General features: G+C 41.0%; 1 protein-coding gene across 4 annotated transcripts in view; it reads right to left on the bottom strand.

Moving 5' to 3' along the window:
* Window positions 1–18,396, bottom strand: part of ppfia2 (PTPRF interacting protein alpha 2) — a 107,976-nt gene that overhangs the window by 3,987 nt on the left and 85,593 nt on the right. The window contains exons 19-29 of one of the 4 annotated variants that reach the window (XM_039601552.1): window positions 17,706–17,887; window positions 16,881–16,971; window positions 12,061–12,142; window positions 11,398–11,598; window positions 7,081–7,143; window positions 6,078–6,110; window positions 5,804–5,979; window positions 5,559–5,656; window positions 5,032–5,207; window positions 4,496–4,564; window positions 3,517–3,673 (exon numbers count right to left, since the gene is read on the bottom strand). In XM_039601552.1, the coding sequence (XP_039457486.1) occupies window positions 3,517–3,673; window positions 4,496–4,564; window positions 5,032–5,207; window positions 5,559–5,656; window positions 5,804–5,979; window positions 6,078–6,110; window positions 7,081–7,143; window positions 11,398–11,598; window positions 12,061–12,142; window positions 16,881–16,971; window positions 17,706–17,887 (1,328 nt within the window). Of the gene's footprint in view, window positions 3,674–4,495; window positions 4,565–5,031; window positions 5,208–5,558; window positions 5,657–5,803; window positions 5,980–6,077; window positions 6,111–7,080; window positions 7,144–11,397; window positions 11,599–12,060; window positions 12,143–16,880; window positions 16,972–17,705; window positions 17,888–18,396 lie in introns of all 4 variants that reach the window. The other 3 variants (XM_039601551.1, XM_039601554.1, XM_039601553.1) reach the window with 3 other exon arrangements.

Genomic DNA, 18,396 nt, shown 5'->3' with positions numbered 1-18,396 from the left:
GACAGTGAGGGGGGAATTATCATGAAGTAGGAATATTTAGATTCCTACTGTGCAAGATGGATCCAGAGGGAAAGGAAACATTATTCTACTTCGTTACCACCCCAAACCACAAGGTTAGAGATTCTCAACAGGGACAAGAAACATTTTTCTGAGTTGCATGTTCCTGCAATAGAGGAGGCTGCAGTGAGGGGGAACTGTTTTTTTTTACCTAAGAACTACCTACCAAACAATTACCAAGGACAAGATTTCTAGAATGCACTGTGAGCACTGAAAGTAACACTTTTTTTGTCTGTATTTCATCCAAATATGACAAAGGAATGTTGATACAATCAGTGTCTATCAGGTATTTAGAGTGTCCACATTTAATTTGAGATCTGAAGAAGCCTCTTGGATGAGATGTGAAGTGTCTTTAAAGAAGTTCGGTCCCTTTCTTTCCAAATTCCTTAATCTATCAGCTTTATTAAATCTAATATTAAAGCAAAGATTTTGCAGTTTTAGTTAAGTTTATAGTTGTGTAATCAAAATCTAAAGTTCACATTTCAGGACACAATTTGAACCCCCCCACAAAACTTAAAAACAAATGACACGTTAAACCCTCTCAATACTTTAACTAAAAGTCAAACTGAGGACGCAGAGACATAAAATCCTATGACTGAAAGAGAGTGTACTTTCATATGACTGTAAATCTTCATGATTAAAGTTTAGGGAATACACACAGACTGTGTTCAACATAGAAGTGACTTAAACCTGCACTTTATCTAATGGCCACCAGGGGGCTGTGAACCATTTATGTTGTCCATTTGTATTAGGGTTTTGCAGATATGTGACCAATAACCACGTGAAGTTAACCTGTCCAGCATTTTAGACATGCCGCAATTTTGATGACAATGTAGGATCGAGTGAGTAAGGGCCCAGTCACACGGGTGTAAGTCACACCGGTTGTGAGGGAAAAATGGTTTGTGACGCACTTTTTTTTTTTTTAGTTTTACCACTACTGTGATTATTCTTAGCGACTATTTGCAGAAAACCAATGAAAACTACAGGCAGCCCTCACCACCAAAAACAATCACTAGGAAGTTTTTGGTGCAGCAACTTCTTTGCAGCTGATTTCACCCAGTAACTAACCAGGAACCCAGCTAAGGTTGTATCACATCCAAAGTGGTGGACAGCTTTTGGAGTCACGTGAGAAACTTCAAAAAAGTACCGTACATGTTGTATTCTTCACTTCTATTTTACCATGTTGTTTTGTCTCTGCATCCCTTCACATATGTGGGCGAGATCTAGCCATAGCATCTGATTCTATCTTTACTTCTACCTGACAATGAGGTAATTGTGCAAAGCTGCATAACATGCAAGAACTGCAAGACAAAGTATTGTATGAAAATGCAAAGTCATTGGTTGCTCTTTTGAGGTCATCCAGTTCAGTAGGTGGAAGAGTCAAAAAACTTTGATCATGGTAGTGGTCACTGTGGGCCTGAAACTATATAGTCTCCTCTATTGCAGGAGCATTGTCTTCCTTTTTCCACACAATGGCAGTTACTTGTAGTGACACCGTCATAGAAGTAGTCATGGATCACTCAAAGGAAGTTCCTGTTTTGAGTGGACATCACCAGCGACTAGATATCAGTGAGCAGGGGACAGAGTGAGTAGAGACAGAGGAACACACGAAGGCTGTGTCTGTGTTATTGGGAACACCTTGTTAGAAGAGAACGCTGGCCAAAAATCAGTATATTTTGATGAGTTCCCATCAAGTATAGCTGCATGGCATAATTGATAATGATTTCCTTTAAAGGATAATTCAGGTTTATTGTGATCTTGAGTTATATAGTGTGCATATAGGATATATAGTACAGTCTTAATGAGCAGATTGAGTTTACTCATTTTTAGTAGGACCTGAAATACCAAAACTTTCCTTGACTTGTACAAATTTCTGCCCATCCATAATGGTAAAGTATAGCCGAATAGTTAATATTTACAAGAGCTCAAAATACTCAAAAGTTGAACTCATTTTCCTAATAAAGGCTGTCACGTATAGCTGAAAGTGACAACTGACTGTTGTTTTAATTGCTGAGATATGGAAATGCGGCAACAAAGGGTAGTTCAGAGCAGTGTGGTGATCACACAGGTTTTAAACTGATCCCCTAACAGCCCAAAACCTTTCAAGATAAAACAAACAATTACTCATTCATTAGGTAGTTTAATAAGTAGTTTTACAGTAGAGAGTTTACTTTAACCAGCATGAACAAAATTAGACTATATTAGTCATTTGTGACACTGTCTCCTGGTGACAGACAGCTACAACATGCAGTCATGTTATAGCTGTCTGGCTATGCACCATCAATGCAGAATTATGCAGTGCTTTTAAACTTTGTTGTAGGTTTTTTGGGGATAATCCACTGTGCAAAGCAGCACCCGTGCTCAGTGTCTGAACTGTGCTAAACTGTGGAAGGGCTTTCTGTTCAGCTCTGTCCTTTTTTAGCATCTACGTCAATCTCTGTGGTTTAAGGTTTAACTTGTGTCCCAGTTTATGCTTTCAGATCTCACTCTCTTAAATACAGGGTTTGTCATCAAATTGGCAGACTTCCATTATTTATATTGAGGTTCAACTTTCTGTGTAGTGCAAGAAGAGTAGTCTAATGCTCCCAAATCTCAGCAATTTCTTTAGCAAGAACAATATTACCATTTAAAAAAAACAAAACAAAAAAAAAACTAACACAAAACTACAGTGATTACCCAAATTTCACAAACCAGCATTGCCCTTTATTATTAAGACTGTTTTAGCCAGAGTCCTCTTTTAACAGTAAAGGGTTGAGGAATCGCACAAACTGTCAGTTTTAGTTTGTAAAACATTCAACTTGTACTGTTCACCTATGTAAACCTCCTGATTCAGGCCAACTTACATAGCAGCGCTCAGCCACTTTTTGTTTTGCTGCTTCATTACTTCAAGGGTTAAACCAACAAGCATGGGTCCTAATCCATAACTTGACCCCTAGTTTGTTTTTAACTACCAGGGTGAAAGGACATCTATTTTGCAGCTCTGCAAAACAATACCCTTGGAGTTGGATATTAAAGAGAGCTAATTATAGAAAGAGAAAAGAGAGGCGAGGGTGAGAGACCACGAAGAAAAGGAGAGATACAGCAGGACAGTGGTTGGCAGAGACCATGTAAAGAGGAGGGAATATATGTAGACTAATACTACAAATAATAATATTAACACACGCAGGGCCAACAAGCCCAGGACCTTCAGATGGGCTGACCTTGAAACCAATCCAAATACATGTCGTCAGGACTGTCATCCAGCGCCTCATAGAGGACTGCAGAGCAGCCGTCACAGAGTCAGAGAGAACAAGAGACACAGTCAGAATGCTCCTCACACACAGCAGGGGCAGGAACTCCTGCTCCCAGGTGAGATGCTTTCATCTCCCTGTTCAACAGGCAGACATAACCTATGTTTTGTTTGAAAGCCAGGCTTGAGAAATGCGAAAGTGTCATGTGTGAGAATTGAAGTGCACTTACCCTCGGGGGGCAGTCTTCTGGAGTGACCGGATGTTGCGGTGAGACGGAATCCAGCAGGGAGCGTTTCTGCTGATCCAGGCATCATACTGATACCGTGGATGTCCCGGGGAGGGAACTGCCTCCGCCACGATGGGCCTCGGAAGTCTTTGTCATCGCACTGAAGAACAGAATTATAGAAAGCTTGTTTTTAGACAGAAAAGTTAAATAATTGAGGCGAGAGCAGAAAGCTCCAAGAGAGTAGTCTTCGACTACTATCCAGAGTTCAAACGGCTCTTGCTCTCACCACCTGCCACCTGGTTCAGGCCTTAAGACCGGTTTGTGACCCCCCCTTTCCCTCCTGGCAACCTCCGGGACAATTGTCCTCTCAAAGTGAAGTTACACCTTTGTTAAACATGTTGATTGCAGTGGTAAGGCACAGCTACTATTTGAAGTGGAACATTTTCTGTTTCAGGTTTGAGTTGCATCCTTTCAACTTCTATTCAGTAAGTAGTTGATGACTTGTTTAAAGTTGGCATCTTCCATACAGACTATGGGTGACAGCAGCAATCTGATAAGCAATCACGGGAAGGTTTATGGTCCGGCACCCCCTTTACTACTGATTTCACCTAGCAACAGCCAGCAACCGGTCGGGGCTGCCGAGTGGTTGGTTGACATATCATTCCATAGCAACAAGAGGCTACCAGGGGATCTCCAACTTGTCTATAGGCCTGTGCAACTGATGCTTAATAACACTGATAAGCTTAATGCTTCAATATAAGTGAAAACAAAACATCCTGGCAGAGCTCATTACTTTTAAAGGGTAACATGATATTTAGGATTTTTTTTACAAACTGACTTAAAAATTTGTAAGAGTATTTGTTATATTTAACTATCTAATAAAGTTGATAGAATGTGACTGTTAGAAATCCTTTAAAAGGCTTAGTTTTCACATTTCACCTCACAGTAGTGTGATGTCTTGTGGGTGATAGTTACTTCTCACCTCATCCAGTCTTCTGTCAGTGCCTAACGCCAGCAGATTATTGTACTCTCGCTCCAGAATCTGACGTGCCTGCGGGGAAGAGGAAGGAGAACAAAAAAAAAAAAAAAAAAGACAACACATTCAGAAGGCCAGCTATTCTTAGCTGCATGGTAACAGAGGCAGCTGACACATTACGTTATTCGTGGATTTTACCCGAGTATAGAGATGAGATAAGCAGTGAAAATTCACAGGGAAACTTGCCAGGGTGACAGTTGGCAAATCTGCATGCTCTGATTTAGATTCCACCGGCTTTTGAAGGCTGATACCAACATTCCTCTATTTTTGGACTGAAGCTGGCGACTGATGATATTTCTGCCCATAATTCACACCTTTAATTTTTTTTTTTCAATGTCGATGCCAAAAAAAGAGCTCCAAAAAATATCTCAATCACAATAAAGATTTTCTGTTTTCAGCTGGAGAAACGTTAGCCCAACTTAATGATGTCAAATCTGCCAAAGAAAATTAGCCTAGACTGCACAGTGCAGCTGCAGTAGTACCTGAGTGTTTTGTGTGGGGATCTGGAGGAGCAGTGCCAGGCTGCTGTAGTCAAAGTTGTCATCCAGGGCAACCAGAGCTCCATGCACACCGCTCTCCAGCAGGATGTTGGCGTAGTCCCTCAGGCCTATGCTTTGCACCCAGCGGATGACCCGCTCATTACTCCACACCAGGACGTCTGCAGAGACAAGTCTGGACTTGCTTCAAATGTTTTTACATATGTTTGGTTTATTATAACATTTTTATAACTGAAAAAGTGTCAACTGAACTTGCACATTTTACCAGATTTAAAATACTTTTAGACTAGCTGTTAGTCTGGAAATTTCTGATAGAGTAAGATTCCACATACAGTTCATACAAAGCGGAAATAAGAACAACTGTTAGTTATTCATTTTATGATTTAAAGGAACTGTCACAGAAATATAGTTATCCGTTTTCATCCAGGAACTCAAAGACAAATCGTGGAGGAAATTTTCAGCCTTGGCGAAGATGGGCACTCTCAAACTACTCGTGTCTTGGATGTACTTGCCTCTCATTTCATGCTGGCTTTGCTCCCTGCGTCTCTCCAGCTCCTTCCTGTCATAGTTGAGCTTCTTCAGACACATGATCCCGTACTGTAAACTTGTTCTGATTTCAGGAAAACAAAGTTAAAAAGAAACAGATGCTCTCTCAGCTCAAAACCTCCCAAAAAACCCTTTAAAGTATGAGTTACTCTAGTAACTCATACTATATACATTTTGTATATATATTATAAGTATGATGCAAGTCTAGTACCTGTGGAAGCTGTCCACCATTTTAAGGTGCACCCTCAAGTCCTTCTTGGTGAGGTGGTCCAGCATACGGGCATCCACGAGGCACTCCATGAAGTAGCTGCGGTACTGAGGTAGTCCTAGACTGGGCAGCCACTCGTTCCCTATCCACTCATGGTTCATGTCACCATAGGCAAGAGTCTAATAGAAAACACATTTAACACGATGTTTAACAAAACTCACCAAAACAATTGGACATTTTCACTCTGCCTCTAAGATACAACAGGCTTTCCACTTACCTGTGCCCAGCTGCCCTCTTCAGACTCTGACTTCTGGCTCAAACACAGGGGAAAGAAAATGAGAGAAAATGAAGACCAATTGTCACTTTTAGAACAATAACAAATCCTTAAATTGCATCCAAATCAAACTGATAGTGCACGAGGAGATCCTGAAGAGAAACACAAATTTCAGCAGCAGCTGTTACACTCCTTATGGCTTATGATGTTTTTTGTTTTTCATGCCCAATCAAAAGTAGACCCTGTCAAATATGGCATTTGCTGTAGTGTTCCAGCAACTTGGATAGCTGAAGGAAGATGTTTTTATTTATTTTTTAACTTAATTTACCTTAAATTGCATCTAAGTGGATGACAATGGAGACTCTCAATTAAAATTATAGTTCAATCTGAATCCAGTTAATTAAGATACAATATGGTAATGAAATAAATCAAACAAAAAAACAAAACAAAAATAATTTTATAACGAAAACTCTGCCTGCTACGATAACACTGACACTTGCCTCCAGATTGGAGCAGCCTGGGAATGAGGTGATGAAACGTCTCTCCACACGTTTACAAGTTCCTCTATTTTTAAGATTGTTATTTTGATTAAACTCTACGGCATGCAGTTTCATAAGGATACCCTGTATGCGAAAAAGCTGACTGCGAAATGTGATTTAAATAACTCTGACATCTGGTATGTGGTGAGTAACAACACCACAGAAATAAACAGCCGAGAATTGATGATTCGTGACCTTTCATTATGGAGCTTTACTGAGCCAAACAACAGTGAACGGTGACTCAAACCTTCATTGAGGCATCAGCAGCTGCTAAAGGCTTCAAGCTGGCTATTAGTGTTGAGAAGAGGTTCATAGACCGGGGAAGGGTTTAACCGCTTCATGCCTTTTCCATCAGAAACCATTCATATTTTTCCACATCCACCCTCTGATAATCACACTTATACCACCAGACAAATATGAGTGACAGAAAGAAAGGGGTAACCGTTAAAGGACACAGCAGGACTGACCGTTTTGGAAGGGGCTGCCAGGGTCTCCATCTCCTCATGGGTCACCCATACATTGCCTGATGGCTATAAGGGGCAGAGCCCAAGAGACAGAGCAGCAGCAGGGTTGGTAGTAGAGGTCCGGTAGGAGGGGCAAGCAGTGTTAAAGAAGAAGAGCAGCACCACTGTAAGCCAATAGTGTTATAGCATCACAGTCAGATGATGAACTGGCCCCAAACCCGCCAGGGGTCAAAGGGCATATGCAAAGGACAAAAACACAAAGTATAACACAGAACATCCGGACATATGCATAGAATACATACACAAGACACGCAGATAACAAGGACATTTGGCATGCACAACATTTAAGACTGAATAAATTAGTAACCAACACCAACAGACATGTAAATTGCACGTTACCCATCTATTCACCTTCCACTAGCAGACAGCCAGTTCACTCAAACGAGCGAAACAAAACATCTCTAATGGTGTCTGTCCATATCATTCACACCTACAGGTGCAACTAACAATAGTAGTGCTGATTATGTTAATTGTCTTGGCTACTCTACGTGATAAATTAGTAAGAAAGGCAGTTAAAATGTTCATCGTAAAAACAGATTTATTTAATAGTGAAATGGACCGAGACTATGTTTGGGGATTTTTCCATTAATGGTGTTCTTATTAATGGATTAAAAAAATACAGTAACATAATGCTAACTTTCAATAAACCTCTCTGTGTGACTGTATTACATTATTTTTTAATTTTTGGACAAAGCTGGTTTCTCTCATTGTTGTCCATTTGGCTGCATTGCAGAAAAAGAATGGCTGTGCAGCAGCTACAGGATCAGATATTATTGCTTAGATAATAAAAATGTAAGGCAGTGATTTCCAGCCAAGGGTCACTGTAGGACAGATGGGGTGACTATGGCTCAGGAGATGGAGCAGGTCGTCTAGCAGGTCGAAAGCGTCCTTGGGCAAGATACTGAACCCCAAACTTCTCCCAATGCGTCCATTGGAGCATGAAAGTTTGAGGGCGTATAAGGTGAATGGATGAATAACGCCTGTAGTGAAAAGTGCTTTAAGTTGATTTTCACTTCTCTATTTGAACTAAGCACCAGTCTATTGGACTGGTTTAATATGTGTGCATATTACTGACCCTGAATCCTCCCTTAGTTATGCTGCAATAGACGTAGGCTGCCGGGGATTCCCATGATGCATTGAGTTTTTCCCTTCCAGTCACCTTTCTCACTCACTATGTGCTAATAGACCTCTGTGCATCGAATCATATCTGTTATTAATCTCTGTCTCTCTTCCACAGCATGTCTTTCATCCTGTTTTCCTTCTTTCACCCCAACCGGTCGCAGCAGATGGCCGCCCCTCCCTGAGCCTGGTTCTGCCGGAGGTTTCTTCCTGTTAAAAGGGAGTTTTTCCTTCCCACTGTCGCCAAAGTGCTTGCTCATAGGGGGTCATATGATTGTTGGGTTTTTCTCTGTATTTATTATTGTGCTATCTACTGTACAATATGAAGCGCCTTGAGGCGACTTTTGTTGTGATTTGGCGCTATATAAATAAAATTGAATTGAATTGAATTGAATTACTGTAGAAAGTAATTACTCTGGAAAAAAAATCATGTCATTAAAAAAACTTAGAAGGAAGTGAAAGTTACTATTGTGTGCTAATAGCATAAAAAATTGCTAAAGAAACTGTGAGAAGTATGAACAGGGGGATGAAGTTGTTAGCTGGGGATACATGGAGAAGTGGTATAAACTAAATGTGAGAAGGAAGGGTGGGTCTGACTGTGAAGCAACACGCTCATTTACTAATGACTTGCGATCGTTAGCCATTTACCGTGAGGTTTCGCATTATAGGTAATTATCCATTATGAAATGGTCTGACCAAGATTTACAGTATAAAATACAAATAAAATCAACAAATTGATCTGTGAAGGGGTTCTTGAGTCCATCTGACAGGTGTTTTAAAGGTAAAACATTTAAAAAGGTTTGGATGAAATGGTAAAAGGTAAAGATAAAATCATTGCATGTTTCTGGGTTCAACGGGGCTGGGAATCAAATCCCTGATAGCCTGAAACGCCTGAGTCTTTACACTCTCTACAGTTTCTGCTTGACATGCACATCCTGCTGCATTTACAAGGTCAATTAACCCCCTCTGTTAAGTGCAGAGGTTTTAAGTGTGAGGCCTGCCACAGTTGGGGGACTTTGATTGGACTCGTCTCTGGCTCTGTAATGAAAATTTCATGAGGTGTGGAAGTGGAGCTAAGTGGTGGAAGAGAGGGTGTGGTGAAGGGGTAGCACAGCGGAGAGTACCGGCAAAGTTACTGAACAACAGGAGAGGTGAGAAGAGATTCTGAGCTATAATGTTTGCATGCATACTAGCAGCGTCTAAAAACAACTTTAATGAATGCTCCTGGCTGGGTTTACACAGCCAATGCAACTTCTCACGTCTGCGTGATATATGAGCTGCACTGTAAGTGTAAGCGTACCTTTTGTATAACAGCATATTTGCTCTGCAGTGTGAACAGTTGCAGTCATTAAGGAACAGCAGAGTCCTCAGAGTCTGTATGCAATTATCATGACAGGAGGGAGCAATGAAAGCAACTGTGGTGTGGAATAACTGGAAAGCTAAATTACAGTACACGTAGGAGCCATGTTTTACAGACTGGGCCATCACCAACTCCCACTGTAATATACGCTTACTTATCATAAAGCAACTATTAAAAATCGCAGACAACCTGGATGTGATGGTAAAGACTGAGCGTGTTACCCATGCATGAAGATGTGGTGTATGCAAGCAGGGAAGCTATTCATGTCCCAAAAATATTTGCTAGAACTGTTTTGGAGGCAGAAATTATGATTGCAGTAACCTTTTTTTTTCTTGCAGAAGTGTTGCATTACATGTATGTGCACTATAACCAGTGTGACCTAGTTAGCTATAGCTAGCTAGAGCTTCAAGTGGTTTACCTACATCATAAAAAAACATTTAAAAAATCACAATGAAAAACTAAAAATACACATGTCCAAACTAGGGATGGGTACCGGGTTCTGACATAAACGGTAGTAACCAGACCGAAAAGCAGCGCACATTTCGGTGCTTTATTTCGGTGCTTTTTTTTCCTGAGCTGTGACGACTTTAGATTCTAGCCAATCATTTTACGTTTCCGAGGATAGTAGGCGGGGCCAGGTACGTTCGTTCTTTTAGAGCAGAGCTACAGATTAAAAATGCCCAAGGTGAAGCGGTCAAAAGTCTGGCTGTACTTCACAGCAAAAGATGCAAACTCAGCAGCCTGCAACAAGTGCTTTAAGGTGATACTGTGATACTGTCAAAGGTAACACCTCGAATCTGATGAAACACCTGGCGACGCATAGCGTTTTTTTTAAAAGCCGAGAAATGCGCCGTATTTCATAGCTTGCTGCAAGACCTCACACCGGGTGTTGCTGCCTGTTATCGGACCCGGAGTTAGCAACATCCCCCAAAAACCCGAAGAGTAGAGTCCTGAACCCTAGCCCTGCCAGGGCAGCAGAAATATTGAGGATGATGATGGCAGCAGCAGCCGTTCTTCTCTGCGTGAGTATCTTAATGTTGTTCGTGTGTAATTAACGTTGAGTACGCTAACCACATTATTACATTAATGCATGTAAGGTGAACTAGCAAACATCATCATAGCTACATGCGGCTGTCTTCTTGTTTGATGGCAGATGCTCCCTTCACCCTGGCCAAAAAGGCTAAAATGACCAAAGAAAAAGTAGAAAACAGTTAAACATGAGAGGTTTTTGGACCAATTTTGTGTTCTCCATTCTTTAAGCACTGGTTTGAGCACCGTTTAAGCACCGGCACCATTTCAAAAGTACCGGTTTGGCACCGGTATCGGATAAAACCTAAACGATACCCATCCCTAGTCCAAACTCACAAAAACTCAATTTAAAAGGTGCAAAACAGACAGAATGTATGTTGAAGGAATGGCTCCACATTTCAGGATTTGAAACCACAAGATTAAACCAGGAACCTGTTAGCTTAGCTTAGGATAAAGATGGGAAACAGCCGTGTAAAGTCAGGTCTATCCAGCATCTTGAAAAATCACTAATTCATTTTTTGTTTTTGTTTTTTTTTTTGTGCGGGTAGATATGCGGTTTATTATCATTTTCTGATTATACCTAGGCTAGCTAGGCTAACTGCTTTCCCATTTCCAAATCCTTGTTCCTTCTTTGTCTGTTTTTTGCCAATTCTGTTGTTACAAATTATGAGAAAACTTCCCTCCTTTAGAGCAACGCTTCCTTCAACAAATATGTGTGGAAATAAAATTCCCACATTATCCGTGTAACTCACGGTTCTGGAGGTGGGCGGGGCTGAGGGGCTGGTGAGGGAGACCATTTCCTGGATTGCCAAGCGAAGTTTGAGGCGGTGTAGAGGGTTACTGATTCCGATCTCCCTCTGGATTTCGGTGTCAGATAGGGCCGACATGATGGCGCCGCTCTTCACGTTGGCACGACATGCTGCCACGTACCAGGCCGGCATCCCCAACCACAACTTCATCACACAGAGGTGAGGAGACAAGAGTGTTAACAGGAAAGACTGAGTACTTATTTGGCAATAAAAATCATGTTTAAAAAAAACTTTCAGTCAAACATATTTTAATATCAGCCTTAATCCCATATGGCGCCATCTTTAACTAGAACATTGTGCTGGAGGATTAGGGAGGTCATGAACTGGCTTGTGGATGTACACCTGCTAGTAAACATTAGGGGGCAGAAGAGTGTCTGTATTTTGGGTCCTTTAGCTGTATATTCCAGTGTTTTCTAAAACGCTATCACTACAGTGATCATCACATATTCTTAAATTTCTATTCTGTGCTACTGTTCGGTAAATATCCATGCAAGTGATTGGAAACTGGGTCATAACTTCATACTCATACTTCAATAAAAGTAAAGTTACATCCATCATAAGTGCTTCGATTTTTAATATACCTACTAGAGAAAGGTGACCATTTACCTCCAGCCACGCAACAACAGTAGGACCGTCCCACTGGGCAAAAGGTAAACCCTTTCTCCTAGCCTCCTCCAGCAGCTCGTGTCTGAGGGCAGGGACAGAGGAGACCTGGTATGAACACATGAATTTGTACATCCTGAACACACATTTGTTCAGTCTAACAAAACACCAGACTTTCTTATATCTCACATCCTAAAACCTGCTCACATGCTCTTCACAAACTCCTGCAGTTAACGTTGTGCTGTTGCGGATCTGTGTGTGTGTGTGTGTGTGTGTGTGTGTGTGTGTGTGTGTGTGTGTGTGTGTGTGTGTGTGTGTGTGTGTGTAGTACACGAAGAGGATTGTACTCATTCACATTTTATCTCTCGGTCCAACCTGTACTCCTATAGCATTGAAAGGGGCAATAATTCATCATTCACTTCTGTGCTAATGGACAGTGGAGCACAGATATGCACAGTTGTATCTGCACTCAGAGAAACACATAGGCCTTGCATTAATACAATTCACTGACTTCACTTAATCCACAGTCCTTTATGCTAGCTCTTCCCTGTCATGTCTGCAATACGGAGGGCTGAAGCTGACATAATTAAAAGAAATCAATAAATGGATAAATAAATGGCTGACATTAAATTCCTCCCAATAAATAATTGAAAAATAATGCAGAAATTATACAATTATGACTGGTGAGAATCCCATTTTAATTGTAACCATATTTGTGTTACTCCCCTGTTTATTATTATTTCCATTTATTTTGTCTTTTTGTTAAATTATTCACCTTGGTGGTTTAGACTTTGGCCAGTTCTGAGACTGGGAGGAGACACAAATCCCTGGGAGGGTTGTGTCAGGAAGGCATCTGGCATAAAAATCTGCCAAATAAAATATGAAAAGAAATCCACTGTGGTGAACCCTTGCAAATAACAGTACAGATGAAGAAACGGTTGATTTATTTGTAAAATTTCTTTATGCATTTACACCTTTGTGTTCTATTTGTGAGCTTGGTGTTGATTAGCTAATAGCTGCCAAGTTGACCCTTGGCTTGACAGTCTCTATAAGCAGAAATGCACAAATCAATGTAAAAAACTAATACAAGAAAAGAAAAGCTTGGTGAAATAGAGACTAAAAATGCTAAGAATATATATTACAGAAACAGAAAAGACATGATGACCCCTCGATTAATTTCCATCTTATTGTGAGCTCGAGTTACATCGGTAGCTATGCCGTACGAGGCATTTACCCTGGTAGGATTTCCCAAGGCAAACTGGTCCTGGAGGTGCAAGGCCACGTCCCCCCCCTCAAAAGACTGCTATGAAGAACACAGCACGCTCCTCGTGGCCTGGTCTTAGCCCCTTCAAGACACACGAGGCAGCGCTCCCGTGGACCCATCACCTACGGGACAAGCCATAGGTGTGTGGTGCAGACTAAATCAAGGTGGTGTAAGCCTCGGCAAACCAATCCCCAGTTCCTTAAACTGGTTCTTAGGATGTTGGAAGCTGAGGTATTTCAACCATATCCAAGTGGGAGGAAGCCCCCTGGCAGACCCAGGAAATGCTGGACAGATTTTGTCTCTCAGCTGGTTTGGGAACACCTCTGAGGAGGTGGATAAAGAGAAGAAGATCTGGGCATCTCTGCTTCGATGGCTACCCCCAGAACCAAGACTCAGGTGAGTGTCAGGAAAAAAAAATGGATGGAAAATATTTGGAATGGAAATTAAAATAAACAGAGTTTAATAATGCAAAGGTAAAACAATCTGTCATTGTTTTTAATGATTTAATTAATGCCTTATTATCTAAATGTTTTTATTATTTTCAATATTATTTTGAATGCATTTGAGGTCACATCTATTTACTGAGACATTTAGGTATTTATGCATTTGCACTTTTTTGATTTGGGTAGTTATGACTCTCTATACTATTTGTAAGCTAATATAAAATGTTACCTTTAAATTACATAACAGATGCAGCTACGGAGAGCAAGCTGTCTCTAGTAATTTAAGACTTGCTACTTAAAGTTTGCAATAGTTCAACCTGGAACTCTAAATTTCTCTCTGCATATTTTGATGTACATCTAGGTTGTAAAATATGTTCACACTATATTTAGAGGATTGCTGCAACCTTGGCAGAAGTACTGCATCGACAACAATGCCCACACCTGGAAAGCACAGTGCTGCAGTTATCTGCTCAGTGATTCTGGGCACCACATTAAACACGATTATCCATCTCATCATAGTTTTTTTCTGCAGAGATAGATTTTCGTTTGTTTTGGATGTTTGAATCATGCAGTCGGGTATTTTTAAGTGAAACTTGTCTTCACACTTTCTCAGCTGTGCTCCATGTTTTGTTTTTTTAGCAGGTGTTGAAGTGTAACATCTGAGGTCTAAGTACTATTTTGTTTTACCTCCTTTTGAGAGTAGCTTTGAGCATGGAAACGACCTATTCAGCCCAATGCAATTTGCACCATATCGACAAGGAGAAGCAAATAGATACTCTTTGTCTGTCATGCAAAGAGCTATTTGTATTGTGCTGAATCCGCCCACATTCAGCGAGATACAGAACTGATAAACAGCCTAAAAATGCCTGACGAACAGGGGACCGAGGAACACACTCGTACTCACATCCACGCACGAAAAAAAACAACAACACAGTTCCTATTCTATTTTGTGAACACATTTCATAACAAAATGAAAAAAAGAAAAAATCAAACTCTGAATCAACCTCCCCTTCCCCGATTGTGTTGTCAAAGAACTTGACAAATGGAAGGAGAGGGCTTTGTAATAAACATGATACATGTAGCACTCTCAGCATTGAAGGCCTCGGTGCGGTGAAAGGGCACTTAAACACACCACACATAGCATACAAAAGCCTACAGGTGACAGAGGAAATGTGTTCATCCAAACACAACCAGATACATTCACTGTCTTATCTATCCAGCACATGGGGAAGATAGCTCATGTTTTATGTTCAGGTCAAGTCTAATGCATGGAGAAATATATCCACTGAACATAGCTGGGGGAAAAGGGAAGTAAGGAGACAGTTATGATAAATCATACAACCAAAAAGAACCTCTGACATTCCCATAACCAGATGTTGCAGCTGGTTATTTCACACAAATAGATAAGAGACACAGATAAGGAGAGGAAAACATTCTGGGTATAAAAATTGGGCCCCAGGTTTAGCGGCGGCACATTCTCTTTCCAGCCATGGATGCAGCTGCCATTGAACTGTAAAAAGGGGGGGAAGAAAAAGTCCTCATGTGGTAAATGAAAAAAAAAAAAGAAAAGAAAGAAAGCAATGGCATCATTAACAGCCATGAAGGATAGATAGATAAGAGACGTCAGCTTTGGCACTGGTTCTTTCAGGAGAGGACGGATGAGCAGACACACAGAAGAGATGACACAAAGGGCAAAATGGCTGAGACAATGTCATATCCAGGAGGGCATTTATACATCCTCGCAACTTACCCGCTTTGTTAGAGTCAGAGGATGATGAGAGGGAGAGGAAGGGTAAGAGAGGAGAGAGTCAAAGAAGAGAGAAAGAGGGAGAAAGAGAGCGACGGGGAGACAAAAGTACACACATGTTAATGAGTTTATAGGCAAATTCACCCTACGGCTCTAAACACAAACACTTGCACGCCCACACACTCGCACACACACAGAGACACATATCTCACAATGGAGGACATTCTTTAACAGGAGCATCTGTAGAGCAGTCCAAAAAAGTCATCTTCTACAATGCAGTCCTGATCACATCTCGTGCAGCAGAAGAAATGAGAAATGCACTGAAACACAGCAAGACCCTCCCCTCCTCTCCATGGCCTTACATTCAAATGCTCAGTTACATTCAGATACTTGTTGTTACCTCTTGAAGGAAAATAAAACACACCAACAATGAGATCACAGCAGTACTGATCAACCAAGATGCTGAAATGGAAATAGTGCAGGCAGCTTAATGGCATGCAGTGAGGAGGAGGAGGAGGCACCAAGATGCAAGGTGGTGGCGTGTGGCCTGAATCCCGGACACTGCTATGAAGAAGTCGGTGCAGTGGAAGGAAAACAACACATTTGTCAACATACGAACAACAGTACTCTCTATTGACCAAACTACATGGGAGGCAAAGTTATCCGTCATGACAACTCAATGTGCACTTCGAGCAAATGACATTCATCATTTGGCACTGAGGCATGGCAAATGCGCACACACGCACACACACACACGAACATACACGCACATTTATTCTGAAACACTCCAGCTGAGAGAGCCGATGTGTGAAGGGGTTTCCCTTTTGTTTCTTCCCCCCCCCCCCAAGAAGGCACCTAATGTGTTTGAGTGTAATCTATGGGTGGTGTGTTAGGAAAGCCATCTATAGCTTCCAAAGTGACAAAGAACCTTTGTGCGATTAATTGGCTTTTTAGCCTGGATCAATAGACTTTGGCTGTGTGTCTGAATACAGTGGGGCTGATCTGTGCTCGTGGATACTGATCGAGCTTCTGCTTTGTATTGATCCTGTTCTCAGCGTGGTTATGGTAGAATATACAGTGAAAGAAAAGAGGTTAAAGGCAAACCCAGGAAAAGGAGGGTGTAGCCATTGTCTCTATGCCAAAGTTCAGACTGGTTTATATACTGCAATGTAGCAGTGAGTGGGAATTCTCAAGAAGGTTTAGCACTGAGTTGGATTGATTCCAAAGAAAATGTTTCTTCTCACAGGGTACCTAAATGTCTGTGTTATTATATTAAATGGATACTGCTGGGTGTGCATTAAGGGAGTATAACTATACTAACTCCACCTAAAAATGTTCTAGTGAAGTGGCACTTAGGATAAAAGCTTACTTCTTTTTCAATCTGCGGTCCTTCTCAGCCTGAGTGCCCAACTTGCTCACCCCCATGTCCTGGCCCGCCATGTCTGAATCCATCATTGTTGCTGTGGAGAACAAATGGATTTAAGTGAATATAATCAGAAACTGTTATTATGAATAAATGAATAAATAAATAAATAAATAGTGTATTTGTATTTTTAGTTGGCAACCAGTTAAGTCAATTCCTCTGCTACAAAGAGACTGACTGCAATGTGAATGCCTGTCTGCATTTCTAAATCACACAGCAATTGTTTGCAAACCTTTGCCATTCTGTCTGAGAGTGACTGCAGTCTGCAACTGTTTGCAGAGGTCAAAGGTGGGAGGCAACCTGTCCTCAGTCGCCCCCAGTTGTGACTGAAAGTAGTCATCCAGGTTGCTGAGGGTGTTGCACACTTAATCTCTTGACCACTTGGTCACTGAAACTACTTGCATTCGTTCGATGAATACAAAAAAACTAAATGCAATTGGGCAACCTCCAATCAATTTGTGTTTTAATTCTAGTGTAACTGAGCCATAAAACAGAGCCTTTAAAATTGAAACTAGTAGGTGATGACACTGTGGCTATGCCAAGGTGGTGCATTTTTAGTGTGTTTATGTCGCTAACATGAAGTTACATGCTGACTAGCTGCAGCATTAGAACTCTAAGTAGTACTGTCCAGTTTGTAACTCTGAGAGACCTTCTTAGCTGGCAAAAATTGCAGCTTAGAGTGCTTTTTTAAAAAGTTTTTTTTTTTTTTTTTTACACAAAATAGACCAAATTGTAATAGTATTAAGTAAAACATCCCAGCTCTGTACTCGCCTTGTGGATCTACCATGACCTGTCTGTGTGCTAGGTGTGCCAGTCGGCCTTTTTCCTTCTTGCCAAATAATCGTCCGATGGAGGATTTAATGCCCTTCTTCTTTGGCTGCTTGTGGAGGGAGTCCTGGCTGCTGGCTACACTACTTAGGGCACTGGCTTCAGCCTCTAAAGAAGCCACAATCCTGAGGACAGAAACATACAGACAGTATTCATAAAAGGAGTGTTTGCTACATTTTAATTTTATGAGATAATCAAAGGACAAACATTTTGGCTTTCCATTATAAGCTTATGTTAAGAAGTATATTTGTCATCTCAAGTACATTTTATTTAATGCCCTGCTGTGTCACTCTAACTCGTTCTGTTATTAACTTTTGAAATGGAAGTTTACAGACTTTTTCTTGTGTTGTATCCTGGGAATATTTGCTGCTTATAGCAAATGTACTTTTTGAGCATTTTATGCAAATTATTGAAGCTTCATCTCATCTGATATCACTGCAACAGTGATGCTTTAGCTTTACTTTAGCGATACTTTAGCTGTACTTTAGCTTTAATCATCCAGATATTGAGAAAGTACTGAAGTACTGTAATATCTTGCGTGTTGAAATATTCATAGCACAAATTGCAGCTGAACTGGCAAGTACTAATTGGGCAGTATACTATCTCATTTTCATCAAAAGCAAGAATGGGATGA

This window comes from Oreochromis aureus, linkage group 17 (assembly GCF_013358895.1).
Source record: "Oreochromis aureus strain Israel breed Guangdong linkage group 17, ZZ_aureus, whole genome shotgun sequence".
Lineage (NCBI taxonomy): Eukaryota > Metazoa > Chordata > Actinopteri > Cichliformes > Cichlidae > Oreochromis > Oreochromis aureus.
This window is presented reverse-complemented; position numbering and strand designations above follow the sequence as displayed.